Raw genomic sequence first — 19,141 nt, 5'->3', positions numbered from 1 at the left:
GATGCTTCTGCTGGCAAAGCAGACTCCCTGGATGCTCCATCACAGTCCAAACCAGGGAGGCAAAGCACACACGTTCTGGATCCTTGGAACTGCTCCTGAACCAGTCCAGAATAATAAACAAGCGCAAATATGGGACCATAACCTGAAGCGTTTTTTGATTGTTGGAAAGGCTTCAAACCAATTTCTGCATACTAACGGAGCCCGGCACACTTCCTCTGCGCGTACCTGCTGAAACGCTTTTCCTTGCTGCCGTCTCCTGTGCTATTCAGCAGAGTTATCTTCTCTTATCTTCTCTCACGCAACGGGGTGTGTGCATGCCAGCATATTACAGACAACAGAGTCCGGCTTCTTTCTAATCTAGAAGTTTTATTTTACAAGGCATAAATCTACATTCCTGGAGAGACGCAAGCCATGTTGGTGGCTTCTCCCTTCTCTCCGTTCTCCAGACCACAGAAAAACAGAAAGTATCACATTACACAGTACAACAGTACACAGAGCATCCGGTGACGCTCTTCCTCCTGTGGGTGGGACAATCTGGTTGAGCTTGTTAACTCTAAAAGCTCCAAACCTCTACAACTGCCTCTGCTGGGAACATATTCCAAAGTTCCAACTATGCACAAAGAAGTGCTTTCTTTTATGTGTCCTGGTTACACCACTGTGGGAAGGAGGCTGCCGCACCAGATGGGCCTGCGGTCTGATCCCGCAGGGATCTCCTTGTGGCTTGATCAAATCAGTCTGTAGAAAGGTGGGTGCTTATCCAAACATTGCAGCCTGGAACTTCACAGGTGGAATTGCAAACCGATGAAGGTGAAGGATGGGTTGAAGGACCCTGTGCGAGAGGCGGGGAAGGTGAGACCTCAGAGGGTGAGAGAAGAGAGGAATGATCCCAGGTGAGAGCTGGGAGGGCTCACCTTTTTCTGTTATGGGATAAAAGTTAAGATAAAGCAGTGAGAGAGGATGGTGTTGTTCTCTTTTCTTCCTTTTTAGTTTCCTTTTTTATTATTTCTTGCAGATTTGTCTGTTTGTTTTCCTTTTACTGTATCGCAAGAATCTCAATTAAACTTTGTAGTAAACATTACAGCCTGGGATCCAGGAACAGGGAAGCAACAGTCAGAGAATCATAGTGCTAGAAGGGGCCTAGGAAGTCATCTAACGTGACTTCCTTCTCCATGCAGGATCTGCGCAGCAGGATGTCACGATGGCATCCTTGACATTGGGCTGAATATCCTGCAGCAGCAGAGAGGCCAGATATGTGTCCAAGGCAGTCTGTTTGACTATTGCGCTTCTCTTAGGAATTCTCCCCCTAATGTTTAGCCGAAATCTACTTCCCTCTCATTGGTTCTAATCTTGCCTTCTGGAGCAGTGGAGAACAAGTCCTTCAGGTATTTGAAGGCCCACTAGCATGTCCCCAGCTTCTCCAAGCTGATCGTACGGTTCCGTCAACATGAGAATCCATCCCTGAATATGGGATTCAGGTGCCTTCTACTTTCTCCCAAGGTTCTGGAGACGAACAGGAAAACTTAGGACTGCACTTTCCAAAGTCCCTAAAGTCCATGCTGTCGTTTTTCTTTCTTTGCTTTCAAAAGATATTGACGAATGTGCGACAGGCACCCACAACTGTAGGGTAGATCAGATATGCGTCAACTTAAGAGGATCGTTCAGCTGCCAGTGCACAGCCGGGTATCAGAAGCGAGGGGACCAATGTGTCGGTAAGTACTGTGGAGAAGCAAGATGTTCCTTGGCAGTAAAGTTTAAGGGCCTCTCTCCCTAACTAGTAGTGGGGCTTGTTTGTTTTTTAACAGGTTTATTCTGCAACAGGCCACTAGTACAATGGTGGTACATTTATACTGGACTGCCCACACATCATTCCTCTTTATAAGTTGTTCTGCAATGTTTTCCCATTGTCAAATACATGAATCTTGTATTTGTGGGATTCCCCATTAACCTCCATGTGATCGGAGCTAGGTTTTAGGGTTAGCCCTATCCCTCCTGACTCCTTCTCTCTCCCTGATTCAACATCTATTGGCAGTCCTTCCAGTTGGTTACAGCTGAAGGATGGGAGAGACACTCCATTGACTCGACTGTCATTTGGCTCCTCTCTGAGCTGTCTAGTCCAGCTGGCCACTTTAAGAAGTGTTAAGTAGCTCTAGGAATTGGTGCCTGGGCTCGCTTTTTCCTCTTCCCTTGCCATCCCATTTTCCTTTTGTGTTATACCTACTAAACTGCAAGGCTGTCAGCAGAGATGTTCCTGCTTCAAATCTTCACGCAGTGGCTAGAAAATTATAGGAGCTGTATAAATGATGACAAATCGTCATCTTATTGCCTTTATTCTTGTGAGAGTAAAGCCATGGTGGCAATGCGAGTTTTTCTAACTGCATTTTTTTGTTTTTTTGTTTTGTTGTTTTTTTTAAATGCTGCGCTTTTACGGCAACCCAGACATAGATGAATGCACTCGCCTTTCGTTTTGCCATCATCGGTGCGTGAATACTCCCAGTAGCTACTACTGCCAATGCAACGCTGGTTTTCAGTTAGCAGCCGACAACCACACATGCGCAGGTAAGGTTCGAGGGGGAAATTGGCAGGTCTGGACTTAGAAGAAGAGGCTTCCCCACTGTCAAAATAGACAGGCCCATCCTGTAGAGCAGAGAAATCCAACATGGGAGCCTTCAGATGGTGCTGAACTACAACTCCCATCATCCCTGACAGGAGTTTAGTCCAACAGCATCGAAAGGGCACCACATTGCCTACCCCCAGATTGGGTTTCTGTTAATAACTTTGTGAGAGCTTGTGGTCATCATTGCCAATCAAATCCAGGAACTCGGTCATCAAAATGGTTCTGAGAGTTTTCTCAGTACATGGTTTCTGTTTCTTCTCTTTTCTAGAATCTTCCTTGGAAAGCTGTGCCCAGAGCAGTTTAAAATGCTTGACCCTGTAATGACACTGTTGAACTAAGCTGGTTTTTAGCCTGTATTGTGTTGGTTGCTTAATTTATTTTTCTGTTGTGGTATTCTTCTCAAGCCAGCGGAGTTTGTTTAATCATTGTTTGTTTCATGCAAGGAAGGGGAAGAATCTGTGGCCTCCAAATGGTGATGGGATCCAGCTCCCCTCATCTCTGGTCATTGGCCATGCTAGCTGGGCTTGATGAGAGGCTGAGTCCAGCAACATCTAGAGGGCCGCAGGTTCCCCAACCGCTGCTTTATTTAATGCATTTGCTATTTCTGAAACCTAGGAGTGCAACCTGTTAAAGGCATTTTGATCAATAAACCTTGATGTTTTGTTGAAGTAAGGGTAGCAAAATCGCAGCTAAGAAACTCAAAACAGATATATGACTGACACCCTTCTATGGAGATTCAACCAATGTCCAGACTTTAACATTCAAAAGCTTTACTTGCAGAAACGTATAGCTAGAGCTGAATTAAAACATAATATTTATAGTCACATGCTTCTTCAAGCATGGGCTTATAGTCTCTTCTTCTAACTTCCAAACAACTGTGTTTTGTTCTCTTTTCGGAACACAGCACTTTCAGCCTTCTGTATCTCAGTTAGGCCATGCCTTGCAGCTCCTATAAGGGATTTCCACTTTCCCCTTCTCCTGCAGCTTTGCTCTCTTTCTTTCAAGCAGGGAAGAAGTACTCCAACACTCTATTCAACTTAGCAGTGTTCACAGTGGATTCTAAAGCACAGTCATCTTGTTTCGTATAAAATGGAGTATCTCCTTCAATAGTATCTCCCATTGTTAGCCAATCACATGAGAACTACTAGAGAACTCTCTAGAATTCAGTACCAACCAATCAAATTTAAACACAAAGTAATGCATACAAGCATTTATAATTTCAGTGAATTAAATTCACCAGTTTTCTGGTGAATTAGTCTATCAATTACATTTGCACGTGGCTTAACACAGTATTTCTAAAGTAAGAAGTACATCTTCTCTCTTCCAACACAATCCGCAGAGCTGTTACAGCAGACAAAGTCTTAGAAAAAGCATTCTGAAGAAAGTATCTGAAGAAGTGTGCATGCACACGAAAGCTCATACCAAGAACAAACTTAGTTGGTCTCTAAGGTGCTACTGGAAGGATTTTTTTTATTTTTTTATTTCTTATTTTGTTTATTCCTTTTTGTGTTTCTTTTAAGATGCTGTTTGCCATTTGCATTTATAAGCGCTTGTATTAAAAGTATAGGAATACTTTTTCGGCCGATTAAGAAAGTTTTAACAATTAATCTCAGGGGCAAGGAACCTTCTTCAGCCTTTGGTCCACATTTTCTCATAGGCAACCCTCCAGCCATCCTTTGAAATTTGCAGTTTTCTGAATTTTGCAATGCAGTTCTCCAGCCAAATACTGTGTACATTAAAATGTATATATTGGTGAAATGAACATGCAAAAATGCATTGTGTTGGAGGAAATTGGTTGGCAAGAATGTGTATATTTGCGGGGGGGTGCAGAGAAATGAATTTATTTTGAGGGGAAATTCATACTAAAAAGCTACTGGATTTACATAATGCAAACTAATGTGGCAGACTGAACTTAAGATTCGAAAAACGAGACACTGAAATTGGCAGGCGATCTTCAATTCCACCTGAGGCTCTGCACCCCTGATCTAACTAATGAATTGATTAAAAACTGGAGCCTTACTGAAACCTGAATAAACATGGAGCAAAAAAAAAGGCAAATCTTGACACATTTGCACTTTTAAATATTGTCCCCGATGAGCAGTGACCAATGAGGATTTGTTGTACCTCCCTCCCCCCCCCCAGCTGCTCAGATGCTGATCTGAGCATTGAAAAGAGCTGAAAGAGGAAGTAGGAAAGAGTGTTGCTCTTCCTCTTTCAGCTCTATGTATTTTTTGAGGAGGGAGGTAAGCACCCTCACCACCTCATGACAAAGAGAAGACCGCCCAGAAGCTTTGCAGTTGCCAAGGAAATCCTCCTGGCTACTGTGTTGGTGTTACCTCTGGCCCCATGAGAATTCCCAAGGGTCAGCTAGATAGGTCTGGAAGATGCATTTGGGCCTGAAGTTCTCCACCCCAATACAGGCGTCTTGTGCCACCTGTATTATTTAGCTATGTGTCTACATTCCCATTAATAGTTCTACCAACTGGTGGGCTTGTTGCCAGGAATTATTAATAAACAGTGTTGTTTCAGCTTCTTATATCCAAACAATAACCAATAAGCCACCTTTTTCTCAGAGGCAAAGACCTCTGAGAAAATTGGTCTCTCAAGTGGTGGAGAGTTAGTGATCTGGGGAAGAAGCTTTACACTCAGGAGGAAATCTGTACCTACTAGAAGTTACTCTCTGTAGTTGTTGTTGTTCAGTCGTTCAGTCGTGTCCGACTCTTCGTGACGCCATGGACCAGAGCACACCAGGCACGCCTATCTTTCACTGCCTCCTGCAGTTTGGTGAAACTCATGCTAGCCGCTTCGAGAACACTGTCCAACCATCTCATCCTCTGTCATCCCCTTCTCCTTGTGCCTTCCATCTTTCCCAACATCAGGGTCTTTTCTAGGGAGTCTTCACTACTCTCTGTAGTAGGTGGATAATAAAAAGTTAATAATGCAAAACAGGGTTCACTACGGGGTCACATACCTAAACTTTACATCTGAAATTCCGGCAAGTTTTTTTTTTACATTTCTGTGCCCTCTGATAATGCTCTTAAGATGGATATAAAACGGACCCCCCCCCAACATTGCACTGAAGAGAAATAAATCTCACCATTTTGCAATGCGGTTGATGCTCCTGAGCATTGCAAAATGATCTACTGGTCTCAAAGGCTCATGTCATAAACGAAGTGGAATTTTAAAAGAACAGGTCTCCAGGGTAATATACAACTCCAGATAAATCTTAAACTGCCTGCATGTTGAGAAGCTTTATCAGTATGTGTTTCTTATAGCAATTATTTATAGACCTACCCCTCACCAAAAATTGTATGGTGGGGAGGGGGGCAAGTGGGGAAGATGCTGGAATCCAGCATTTTAAAAACCACAAAAGGATTTCTGGAAAAGTTTGCTGCATGCTAAAATGCCACCAACATTTCCTAACAGAAATGAAGAATAATTCTCACAGGCATAGCAAGTGTGATTGGTAGAGGGCGATACATATCCTGACCCAGTTTTGAGAGGAGAGAGGAATTCTCCATTCAGCTTTGGCCTCCATGCCAACTTCTCTCCGCTTTCCCCTTCCCAGGGAATTATGTTATCCATGAAGCAGTTGAGAAGACAGTACTGTAAGTGTTTTTCAACTTTGGGGGCCCAGATGTTATTGGACTACAACTCCCATCATCCTCGACCATTGGCTAAGCTAGCCAATGGGACAACATACTGACTGCTGTTGGCATCCCTGTCTCAAGAGACAATTGAGTGTGCATCAGGGCACAAGCCTAGGCAGTGTGTATGGAGGTCCTGGGCTGCCAAGACAACGAGAACCCCCTCTCAGCCTCGCTGATGTGGTCCAAAGAAAAGCAGAGCAATATGTTTGGCACCAGCTTGGCTGCAGGAGTTGCCGGAAGGAGGCGTGCAAGGCACCATCTACTTTGGTTTTGTATAGGTTTTGCCCCTTAGCCTTTTCTTCTCCTGAAGATGTCCCACAAGGCAGCGGAGGTTTAGGATCAGAGTTTTCCTTCTCCTAGATGGGCTACCTTCTTGGGTTGACAAGCCCCACCTGTGCCTCACTTCCCTCTACAAACATGTGCAGAAACCACCTTCTTCACTGTTGAACCCACTCTTGGTCTCATCCGCTCAATCTGCCCTAGCCTGTCTTCACATGCAGAGGAAGTCCCTAACTCACCAAGTGTTTGAGACCCATCAGCTACTCTCACCTGGTTTAGCCGGCCAGTCAAAGCCGTTTCCTGGGGTGTGGCCACTGTCACATGCTGACAGCTTCTAGGAGCTGCAGAACTGCCCCTGAAGGAGCATGACAGATCCCCCACCAGAGGGCTGGGAAAGACCCCTGAGTTAGATGGACCAATGGTCTGACTCAGTATCAGGCAGCTTCCTGTGTTCCTCATCTCCCAAACTGTTTCCCCATCAACAACAATTAAGCATACACAGGTCAGGAAGCTGTCTCCTGACTTGGATAGGTTTTGGTGGGGATATTACTGGAGCCATTTCCTCGTGATAGCAGTCCTTACCTGCTTACATTCCTGGTCTCAGACAGTTAGGGACAGGTTCTGCTTTGCTATTCCATCTCTCTGAGGAGAGTGAATGGGGTCCTTTTCAGAAACTAGCTGAACCTTCAGCCAGGTCTTCACAGTCAGGGTGGCAGAGATTAACAGCACAGATATTCATTTTTGTCTAAAACATGGTTAGGCAAACTAAGGCCCAGGGCCGAATCCGGCCCAACCGCCTTCTCAATCCAGCCTGCGGACGGTCCGGGAATCAGTGTGTTTTTACATGAGTAGAAAGGACATGTGTCCTTTTATTTAAAATGCATCTCTGGGTTATTTGTGAGGCATAGGAATTTGTTCATTTTTTTCTTTTGTTGTTCAAAATATAGTCCAGCCTCCCACAAGGTCTGAGGGACAGTGGACCGGCCCCCTGCTAAAAAAGTTTGCTGACCCCTGCTCTAAAAGATGTGGGGAACTGAATTTTGCAGAAGTGTCCGTGACTAGTTATCTGGGGGTAATTCTTACTTACAGGGGTGAGGGCAAAATTGAGAAGAGGATGCTAAACTAGCTGAGTCATTGACCTGACTCAGCAGGGCTCTTTTAGTGGGTCTTATGTGACTGACTGACTGACTGACTGACTGAACTGAGTTTTCTTTTGGCTCGCAGGAGTGGTGTTGATGTTGTAGTCTGCCATTCTTTCAATCTTGTGGAACCTGGCAGACAAATCTAACAACAGGTGTTTCGTTCTTATTAAATTCATCCTCCACTAATCAAGAAAAATGTTCTGGACAACCAGGCCTGGTGTTAGGACCATAAAACCAAACCTATTAAAAGCAGAAACAGCAACTCCGACAAAACAAATACGGCCATGCTAGTCATCCCTATTAAAATATACAGAGCAATTGTTGGTTACAAGAAATGAGCCATCTGTGAAGCAGAGAGGGATGGGACCACAGCAAAATCGATCGCTTTAAAAACATAACAAAACAAAAAAAAAACAACCCTGAATAAAAATGGTCTGAAACACATTCCTTCAAAAAGTCACCCAGTTTGGATGCAAGATTCCGTTCAAGTCATCGGTTGTAGGTAATAGGTGTGTCATGCTGTGTGTTTTAATTAGGGATGGGGGAGAGTCCATTCAGTTCACATTAGAAGGTGAACCTACCTATTTGCGTGGACAGGTGGAGTCCCCCAAACCCCAGGTGACCCCCCCAAGCGGAATAATGACACAAGACAACGTGCTATGGGATTAAAATTGGCCACAATTTTATTAAGATTCAGATGTAGGGAGACCTTGGCTCAGGCATTGGGTGTTTATCCTTCCCAGCCCCCAGCCGGGGATCTGGGAGACTTCAGGGTTATCCAGAATATTTGGAGATTGGGCTGGCTATGGAGAACATATGTTCAAGCACAGAGCCCCCCCCCCCCCGTTTGCCGCCACTGGTGGGGGAGAGCAATGACAACCTCTCGGCGTATGGCCAGTGCTTCCCCTCAATGCCCCTTTAATGTGAACCCTGGTATCGCCACCACTCTGGGGGCGTGGGGTCACCGCCCCATGCCCCCCCCCATTTAGGAAGATGACTAAAGGATTCTGCCCAAGGCCTGAAACCGCCAAAGTTGTGACTTTTGCTATGGGAAAGGCGAAACCTGCCAATGCAGGGAAATCCTTTCTGGCCCTTCAACAGTGGCCTTGACATAGCAGCACCTGCGTACCTGTGGAGAAGAGGTTAACCTGCAAAATTAAGAGTTAATTGAGGGAGTGGAGGGTGGGAGAAGCTCTGGAGCCCGATTTCCGTTTCCCAGGTAAGCTACACCTATAGTATGGGCTGCTTAGTCCCACCCCTTACCTGGCCAATCCCCTGGCAATGCCTCCCCCAGGCGGGATTGGGTGCTGGCTGAGGTAGGCAGAGGCCACAGGTATCCAGCCTGGGGAAGGTGAAGCCAGCCCAAACTAACAGGAGTCGCTCTGGGATCCTGGGGGCTGCACGCGACCACGCAAATGTCACCCCCCATTTGATGTGTGCAGCGGTCATTGGCACATTCCAAAACAATACGTGAACTAAAACACAGCCAGGTTTTGAAATTCGCACTTCTCCAAATTTTGCAATGCTGTTCTCCAGCCAAGTAAAAGGCATGCAGAAATGCACAAACTAAGGTAAGGTGTACATATAAATGCGTATATTCAGAAAACATTTAGAAATCAATTATGTTAGGGTAAATAACTGCGATAATGTGTATAGTAGACAAAATTGTATGCAAATAAGTGTATATTATGATAAATTTGTACTGAAATGCTTGTGAATTTTCATGAAGGCATTGTTTTTTATAATAAAAAAAAACTGATATGGAGAACAGAAATTAGAAACTAAGACAAACCCAAATTGTCAGATTCACCCATCCCTCATTTTGTTTTTTGGTTTTTAATTTAGAATTTTTTAGAAAGACGGTATCTAGCTGTTAAGGTGGTGGATCCTTTTTATATAAAAATAGTGGTGTCTCATCACATGGGACAACAACACATAGTTCAAAGGGTTCGCAATTTTAACCAAAGCTGTGCCAAGGGTTATCAAAAGAGAAGTTTTGGCTGATTTAGAATGGGGTTGGCTTTGAGAGAGAATGGAATGTTGTCTTTTCATCTTCTGGGGTGTTGTAGGCATTGGGGAGGAAACGGGACACTCATAGGAACTCTCTTCACCTGAGGACTGCCATTTCAATGTCTAAGGATGCTACTCCCAATGTACCCCAACATAGTATTGTTCCAGGAATTCCTTGGAAAAGAAAAATGGTACCTCTAGTTACAAACTCAATTCATTCTGGAGGTCCGTTCTTAACCTGAAACTGTTCTTAACTAGAGGCGAGCTTTCACATCCTGGGGCAAAGTTCTCAACTCGAGGTAACTCTTCCAGGTTAGTGGAGTTTGTAACCTGAAGCGTTTGTAAGTCGAGGTACCACTGTAATTTATTATTTATTCCCCGCCCATCTGGCTGGGTTTCCCCAGCCACTCTGGGCGGCTTCCAACAGAATATTAAAAACACAACAAGACATGAAACATTTAAAACTTCCCTAAACACGGCTGCCTTCAATTATCTTCTAAAAGTCAGATAGTTGTTTATTTCCTTGACATCTGAAGGGAGGGCGTTCCACAGGGCGGGCGCCACTACCGAGAAGGCCCTCTGCCTGGTTCCCTGTAACTTCGCTTCTCGCGGTGAGGGAACCACCAGAAGGCCCTCAGAGCTAGACCTCAGTATCCGGGCAGAATGATGGAAGTGGAGACGCTGCTTCAGGTATACTGGGCCGAAGCCTCCATTTTCAGATTTGCACTTTGAAGTCCCAACAATAAACAACAACAACAACAACAACACATTGTAATATCAGAGCTTAAGAACATGCATAAGCCATAACTATGGAAATCAAGGAGAACCTAACTTAATCCTGCCTGTCATTTTAATGGTCTTCCTATCTAGGGAGAATGTCGTATGTTATTGTCGCTCCCGTACCCCTGCCGTGGTTTCCATCAGGTAGGGGACCTTTTGCATTCTGAGGGCAGGTTTGCTTCATGGGCACCTTTTCAGAGACCATGTGCCAGGTGAATAGTATATAAGGCTACATTTCAGCCATACAAAAGTTAGAGGCTTCTACAGACAGCTCTTCCCATCCAGGCAAGCTAGTGGAAGGCACATTGCAGTGAGGCAAAAGCACTCAAAGAGGGCATGGAGGGGACAGTGAGGGTGTGGCCTGGAAAGAAGGGGTGTGGCCTGGGAGATTCCTGAGTGTCTTAGAGGAAGACATGTGACAGATGAAAATGAGGTCCCCCACTCCTGTTGTACATGTTCAATTAAATTTCACTGCTTAAAAAGAAATCTCAAAAGCCAGAATACTTACTTTAGCACAGCTGCATACTTTAGTATTAATTTGCATAACATGATTTATGACACTTGACTTCCATTTCTCATGGCGCAGGAATTTGGATATTGTTTTTCCTTCCCCTGAAGCATAATACCAGACGTTCTCGATAGAAAGCAAAAGACAATGTAAAATGGATTTTGCATTTAATTTTGTGTGATTTAAAGGCAGTCTCAAACCTTGTCATATCCTTGACAGTTCTAACTGCATTACAGCAACCGCAGAATCCACCGTACGTCTGAGCAAATCAGAGCAGCTGTAGCTCAGTGTTAGGGTTGTTACTGAACAAGCCTAGTGAAGGCAAGTTGTAATATTTTAAAACAAAAGAACTCACAGCATTTCCCTCAAGCATAGAAGGAAACGAGCATAGCAGCTACACTGGATAAATTAATCCACTATTCTTGACACTCCCCATTTTTTCAGATAGGTTGTCCGCATTATTTTTAATTTTTAAATGTGCCCCCAAAATGTTCCTGGATTTAGGTCTTTTTTTAAAAAAAAAAATCATCTTCTTCATCGTTTAAAAGGGATCCTGTTTGTCAAAATGCAAAACTGCACAGGAGATTGGTGGAGGAAGGTTTCTTGATGACATCATGAGAAGCCAAACAAACAGTGTCATGCACAGCCAGCCTCTGCTTTAAACTTGCAGCTCTGGGTTTCCCCAGAGCTTGACCCTACAGAAGATGACAATATTTAGACTGAAAGCAGTGAGGGCACCTTCAGATCAACCCCACTCATCTGACAATTTGTGTTCCTTCAGTCACTGATTTTGTATGCTTAGGGAAGCACAGAGCAGGTTTTCTTTCTACCTGCAGCTAAAACTATATGCAGCGAACATGGAGACTCTAAATGCATTGTGGGAACTGTAGCTCTCAGAAACATAAAGGGCCTCTTGACAGGCCACAGCCTCCCCCCTTGGAAGCTGCTGCAGGCTTGTGCAAAGGGCCCCAGGCTCACCCACAACATGACCCATGAACAAGTTGTAAAGAGGCCTGGCATAGGTGCCCACTTGACTGCTTACATCTGAAGAAACCGGCACTTTCACAAGAGCCACTTAATGTTCATTTAGCACTTGCAAGAAATCAATCCTTTAGTATGGCAGTTCCTAGGCTTTGGAACATCCTGCCCATTGATATTGTTGTTGTTGTTCAGTCGTTCAGTCGTGTCCGACTCTTCGTGACCCCATGGACCAGAGCATGCCATTGATATTAGGCAGGTGCTTTCACTGTATTAAACAACAACATAATAATAATAATAATAATAATTTATTATTTATACCCCGCCCATCTGGCCGGGTCTCCCCAGCCACTCTGGGCGGCCTCCAACAAATATCAAAATACAATACAGAGTCACAAATTAAAAACTTCCCTAAACAGGGCTGCCTTTAGGTGTTTTCTGAATGTCAAGTAGTTGTTTATTCCCTTGACTTCTGACGGGAGGGCGTTCCACAGGGCGGGCGCCACAACAACAACAACAACAACAACAACAACAATTTATTATTTATACCCCGCTCATCTGGCTGGGTTTCCCCAGCCGTTCTGGGTGGCTCCCAAGAGAATATTAAAAACACGATAAAACATCAAACATTAAAAACTTCCCTAAAATGTTTGATCATAGAAATGTTTATTTAAAGAAGCAACAGAAAATTACATAGATTCAGATTTGTTTGTATCTTATCATCACAGAACTTTAACAGTAGTTACATAAGGTCACATCCATAGAAGTTAACTGAGAGCCCAATTAAACCACAACATAAACTTAAAATGCCAAATTTACAGAAGAGTCAGGGTTAGCCCAGGATCCACCGGGACAGCAGATGGTTTTTGACGCCTGCTGAAAATTTCTTTGTTTCAGCAAGACAACCCAGGCATGTATTTTCAGCATGTACTTTTGATGCATTATGTTAGTAAGTATCCGTGTTTCGAAATTTCTGGTTTTTATCTTACATTTTAACACTTTCCTCATGCGATTGGTTTTTAAGGGTTGTTTTTATTGGTATCTTCAATCCATATTTTGGATTGCCTACTGCAAACTGCTTAGAGGTCTTTAGAACTAGTAAGCGATATATACATTTTGTGAAATGAAATATCCACTAATATGGACATTCCCATTCATTTGAGTGAATCACACAATTCTCTGTGTAAGTCTCTTTCCTCTGGTGGTAAAGTCTGCAGTTTCAATGCATACAATACTAGGCACAACCTCCAGTGTTAAGAAATGGAAGCAGGGCTTGGGGGGGGTGGACCTCTGCCAGATAGGACCCATGCACCTTGGCTGTCATTTCCTGGCTACATAAATCCTACATAAATTTTCTTGACTCTGCAAAGTTAAGTCTACCTGGACCATCCGGTGAATTTGCCTAAATACGACATGAGAGAAAACCCAGCTTTGTGTGAAGAGTAAGGACGGGGCACAAATTTGATTCAGTTCACATTTAAAGGCAAACTACTAAATTACACTCTCTGAAATAATACCCAAACCAAAACACAGCTCTCCGTCAACATTCGCAGGTCTATGAATTTTGCAATGCTCTTCTCCAGCCAGGTAATGTGTACAAAAATTCATATGCTAGGGTAAAGTGTATATCTATTAGAAGACATAACATACCAAAATGCATTCTATTAGTGAAAATTGCATTGCAAAAATATGTGTATTGGGAGAAAATGCATACAAAGATATGTTTGTTTGGTGTGGTGTTTTTTTTTTATAAAAAATGCATTAAAATGCAGGCAAATTTCCACGGTGGTTTTTTTTAAAAAAAATCACAAATTGCTACAGAAATGTGAAAAACTGATTTTTAAGATTGGGGGGAAAATGAAGTAACAAATTGACAGATCTGTGCATCCCTAGTAAAGGTCTATCATCTTTCCTTTTTAGACATAAATGAATGTGAGACCAGCAACCCATGTGCACAACTGTGCTACAACATTGTCGGATCCTTCCTCTGCCAGTGCAATCAGGGCTTTGAATTAAGCCCGGACAGAATCAATTGTGATGGTGAGTGACTGTTGGCCACATTGGTGGTTCTCAAAGGACATGGGGTGGTTGTTGTTGTTTAGTCTTGTCTGGCTCTTCGTGACCCCATGGACCAGAGCACACCAGGCACTCCTGGCATCTAGCAGGAGTGAGAAGCATAGTCAACACTGATGAGAAGCAAAGTGAACACTTCACTTCTGTTCTCAGGTGTATCCTGCAACTCTCCCCCCCCCCCAAAAAAAAATAAAAGTGTCAAAGGGAAGTGGGGGGACCTGTTTGCAGATTGCAAACCAAGCTGCAAAAATGGTAAAGAGCAATTCCTGCTCAGCCCTGCTTCCAGCACTTTCTGGTGCAAATGATGTCTCTGTTTTGCAGATGTCGACGAATGCAGAACTTCAAACTTCATATGCCTGTATCAATGTGTCAATGAACCAGGGAGGTACTCTTGCCTGTGTCCAGATGGATACCAATTAGTCCGAGGCAGAAACTGTCAAGGTAAGCGTATTTCTCTTGTGGCACGCCTGCCGCCTTGATTCTAACATATAAACCAATACAGTCATACCTCGTGTTGCATACACTCCGTGTTGCGTACATTCGACATACAGACCTCCGCGACCCGGACGTCCTCCGCAGAGCACACGCAACGTGCGGGTGCGCAGTAACATTCTGCGCACTTCGCGCATGTGCAGAAGCGCAAAAACGCACAAACATCTGGGTTTTTTCTCCTTTTGGGGGGCATTCGTGTTACGCACGCCCATGTTACGTAGCACGATCCGGAACGGATCGCGTGCGTAACACGGGGTACCACTGTATTGATCTGTGGGGTGGGAAGAATCACACCTTCTATATACTGCATAGTATCCCTTTACTGACTTTGTTAAGACAATCGTCCATGGTTTTCATTCTCCATCAGCTTGTAGAACCTTATGGAGAGACACTCTCATTTGATTGCCTTTTTTGGAATGTCTAAAACCATCAAGTTACAGGTGGGTAGCCGTGCTGGTCTGCCATAGTCGAAACAAAATAGAAAATTCTTTCCAGTAGCACCTTAGAGACCAACTGAGTTTGTTCTTGGTATGAGCTTTCGTGTGCATGCACACTTTAACAGTTTTTTAAAAAACACTTTTGTTACATTTTTTTAATTTTGTAGTTTAATTAAAGATGTTTTAATGTCATTTGCTCAAAAAAATTGCACTGAACTGCTGATCTGCTACAGGGGGCATGTTCAAGGTGTTACTGTTGGCATATCAAGCTCTTTACAACTTGGGACCGGTTTACATACAAGATCACCTTACCCTCGACGGCTTCGATTGGTGGAATTGGCACTACTACAAGTGGCACCTAAAACTCATTTCACATTTGTAAGAACTATGTTGTTTAGTGCATCCTTTTCAGTACCTGCTGAAGACATTCATACTCAGCCGAGCCTACGCAAACACTTATAAAGTTTAAACAAAATAAAAAATAAAATAAAAAATCCTTCCAGTAGCACCATAGAGACTGACTAAGTTTGTTCTTGGTATGAGCTTTCGTCTGCATGCACACTTCTACCAAGAACAAACTTCCAGGTGCTACTGGAAGGAATTTTTTTTTAATTTTGTTTTGACTATGGCAGACAAACACAGCTACCTACCTGTAACTGGAACTTATAAAGTTTGTATGAGTTTTTATTTATTTATTTTTTTGTCCTTTTCTATTGCGGTTTTAACTTTTCGTCTGTTTTAAATTGCGGCTGTAAAATTTGTAGTGATAATTATATATATATTGGGGGGTAAACCGCTTTTATGTTTTATTTACAATCAAGGAGTATATAAATTTTATGAAATAAGTAAATAATCAGCCACAGGGCTGGAGGTTCTCCACTGCTGGCTTAGTAGAGGCAGCTATCTGCTGCAGATTCAAGTACAAAGGCCTATCTAAATTGCAACAGTTCAGGGGTTCTGCCGGCAAAACTCTAAAGGTTCGCTTCCTTCCCCTCCTCTCTTAGATATCAATGAATGTGAAGTGGGCCACGAATGCAGGGAGGACGAAATGTGCTGGAACTACCACGGCGGGTACCGCTGTTACCCGAGGAACCCTTGCCAAGAGCCTTACGTGCTGTCGTCGGAAAAGTAAGGCGAACCGCTACGAGATCTTTTAGCAAAGCCTCGTTTGCAACATTCAGAGGTGCAAAGCCTGCAGGTGTGAGGAGTTTGTTTTTCAGTCGTTGTGGTTTGTCTTACAGTCGCTGCGTTTGCCCGGTGTCCAACCCCCTATGCCGAGACCTTCCATACTCCATTGTGCACAAATACATGAGCATCCGCTCAGAAAGAAGCACTCCGTCCGATATCTTCCAAATCCAGGCAACCACAATTTACCCCAATACAATTAACACGTTCCGGATCAAATCCGGAAATGAGAACGGAGACTTCGTCCTGAGAGTGAGTATTTCGCCAAGTTCCGCTGACAAAATTTGACTCAGCCCGCCTGGGTTTCCATAAAGTTCCCATAAGGCCAGTGGCATAGCGCGGTTTGCCGGCTCCTGGGTCGGCACATGCCGGGGGGCACAGGGGGTGAATGGAGCCCGCTGTGCCAGCCCAGCCCTTGCTGTCAACACTGCCAGAGCACCACCCCCACCAGAGACAAGCAGGGCCACGCTGTACCACCTGTCCCCCCGCAGGTGAGAGCCCAGCCGGCTGATGCAGTCCTTGGCAGGCGAATCCCACCCCCCACCCCAACACCCATGGGTGGGATAAGGAAGACGCAACAGTCATGCACCCTTCGATCCCAGCCTTGCAAAGCGAGGGTGAGGTTAAGATTGAAGGCACATGGCTGTTGCATCCTTCTCACACCGCCCTGCCAGCCCGCAGCAGCTTTAGGGATATTCGGGAGCGGGGATGACACGTCTGGAGCCCACGAGACCGCCTGTCCACGGGACGCTCTTCCCGTGGCTTTAAGGGGCCCGTAGCGCGGGTACAGTAACCCCAAAAACCCCGAGGAACCAGAGCTCTTCAGCTCCCGACTGACATGGCCGGCGCCAAACCGGAAGTCGACAAAAATAAAATGAATTCAGCTCTGCAACTGGGAGGGTAAGAAGGCATCCAACATGTGTTTGTCGCATGCAGCCTCGAGGCTGTTCTGCTGCAGTTCAGCTTCCGTCAAAGACGACGTTATTTGTCTCACTCTCTGCTGCGGGAGAATTTTACATAATTATCATTACATTATCCCACACCATTTCAGTGCAAAGGAAGTGCGATGCTTATGGAGTGGAAAGTAATCCATTACCTGTTGTTTGCAGACATCAGCAGCAAGAGTAGCGACTATATTTGCTGGACAAATGTTCATTACAGGCATGGGGCAAATAAGTGAACATTGGCAACTTCCACTCTCTAGCATCCCTATCCATAACTCAGCGAAAACACTGCTCTTTGAAACTTACTCCCGGGTGGGCAGGGTGGAGCCAGACGTTTCCAGGTGAAAACTTCCAATTCCTTGTTTTCTTTCAGCAAACGAGCTCTGTGAGCGCAATGCTTGTGTTGGTGAAACCGTTAACGGGACCTCGAGAACATATCATTGACCTGGAGCTGCTGACCGTCAACAGTATGAACTATCGGTCGAGTTCTGTGCTGAGGTTAACTCTAATTGTAGGACCATACTCCTTTTAGCCTCTGCAGCTAAGCCACTCGCAAGCACCCACAGCAGCCAAAGAAATATTCCCTTAAATGAAGCACTTACGACTTTATTTATAGAATTTACGGGGTGTGTTTGTTTTGGTTTTTTTTTAAAGGGGAGGGGGAAACCCCTTTATTAAGGAAATTAGTACTTGTAACCACGCTGTTATTTGCTTATAATTCAAGAGTAGGGTATGTGTTTCAGCAATATAACCTGGGCATTGCCACCTTCTGTATAAAGACGGCATTTCTCCCCACCCGATTCCTCGCGCACGCAAGTCACACACCGACCGCACGGCAGCGCTGTTCCCATTGAGAAGAGTGGGGTCGCACCCACTGGCTCTGCCCCACACACCCCATGTGTTTGATGGAAGCGGTGGAAGAGCGCTGTGTACATAGAAACCGCACGTGCATTGGCTCTGTGCACACACCACGGGGGACCCCAAGCACTGGGGCTTTCCAATCGCATGAAAGAGTTTGCATACATAACTGAGGTCCAGCCACACCTTCCACTGAATACACAGAGGTTGGGGAAGCAGAAGTACAGGGCTAGAGAGCACAATCTCACCCCCCCTCCAATGCGTTCAGTCATCACAGTTTGGCAATCAGAATAGGGCTATAATTGTTACCGTCAAATACAGACTTTTTTATTCACACACACAATACAGACTTTTTTATTCACACACACTCACGCACACACCCAAAAAAAGTAAAAATTAGTTTTGACTGAGACTCTTCTATTATGAGATCCTGGGCTGGATAGTGTTTCACCTCTTCCCACTGATTTTTTAATGGGAAAATGAGCCCAGCGCAGATGATGTTCTTCTGCCTGCAAGGGCTGCCCTGCTTACTTCAATGGAAGAAGTCCAGTGGCAAGTGCGTTCATCTGTAGACGTGGGTGAAATAGTACTGCTAGTGTACCCAAGAGCTTCATGTGCACATTGAAGCACACATGCAGGGTGGGACCCAGCCAGAGAGGGCCACTTTTAACGTCCCAATGACATTTAAAATCAGCGGGACTTGAATTTCGTACTGGCTGGAAAGTGTCCCTGGGTTCAAAAGTCTGGTGGTCATAGAATCTATGCGGGAGGGAATCTTTTACAGACCGAGGGCCACATCCCCTCGTCGGAAGCCTCCCAGGGGCCACACGGCAGTGGTGGGTGGGGCCAGCTGCAAAAGTGGGTGTGCCCAGAGGGGAAGGCGTGCAAAGCAAGAGATGTGACTCCCACTGAGGCATCATCACAGTTCAAGCGTGCATTTCAGCAAGGCAAAAGCACTTGGGCAAGGGGTGGGACAGGACCGATAAGAGGTGTGGCCTGAGAAGGGTGTGTGGCCTAGGCAGAGCCCCAAGGGCCTGATACAGGGGAATGAAGGGCGACATTTGGCATTCAGAGTAGAGGTTGCCCATTCCTGTCATAGGTGTTGCTATGCGTTCAGTGGTCTGTGTTTGCCTGAGCTTGAGTCTGGACTAAGGATTCTGAGCCCCTGTGTTCCGATTCGATACATGATAT

General features: G+C 44.8%; 1 protein-coding gene across 3 annotated transcripts in view; it reads left to right on the top strand.

The window, feature by feature from the left end:
* The window catches only part of EFEMP1 (EGF containing fibulin extracellular matrix protein 1), a 56,928-nt gene extending 38,617 nt beyond the window's left edge, over window positions 1-18,311 (top strand). The window contains exons 6-12 of one of the 3 annotated variants that reach the window (XM_033145117.1): window positions 1,587-1,709; window positions 2,437-2,556; window positions 13,882-14,001; window positions 14,356-14,475; window positions 15,968-16,091; window positions 16,205-16,400; window positions 17,466-18,307. In XM_033145117.1, the coding sequence (XP_033001008.1) occupies window positions 1,587-1,709; window positions 2,437-2,556; window positions 13,882-14,001; window positions 14,356-14,475; window positions 15,968-16,091; window positions 16,205-16,400; window positions 17,466-17,624 (962 nt within the window). In that variant the 3' untranslated portion in view covers window positions 17,625-18,307. Of the gene's footprint in view, window positions 1-1,586; window positions 1,710-2,436; window positions 2,557-13,881; window positions 14,002-14,355; window positions 14,476-15,967; window positions 16,092-16,204; window positions 16,401-17,465 lie in introns of all 3 variants that reach the window. The other 2 variants (XM_033145118.1, XM_033145119.1) reach the window with 2 other exon arrangements.
* Window positions 18,312-19,141: the final 830 nt, after the last annotated feature.

Source organism: Lacerta agilis, chromosome 3, assembly GCF_009819535.1.
Source record: "Lacerta agilis isolate rLacAgi1 chromosome 3, rLacAgi1.pri, whole genome shotgun sequence".
NCBI classification, from domain to species: domain Eukaryota; kingdom Metazoa; phylum Chordata; class Lepidosauria; order Squamata; family Lacertidae; genus Lacerta; species Lacerta agilis.
This window is presented reverse-complemented; position numbering and strand designations above follow the sequence as displayed.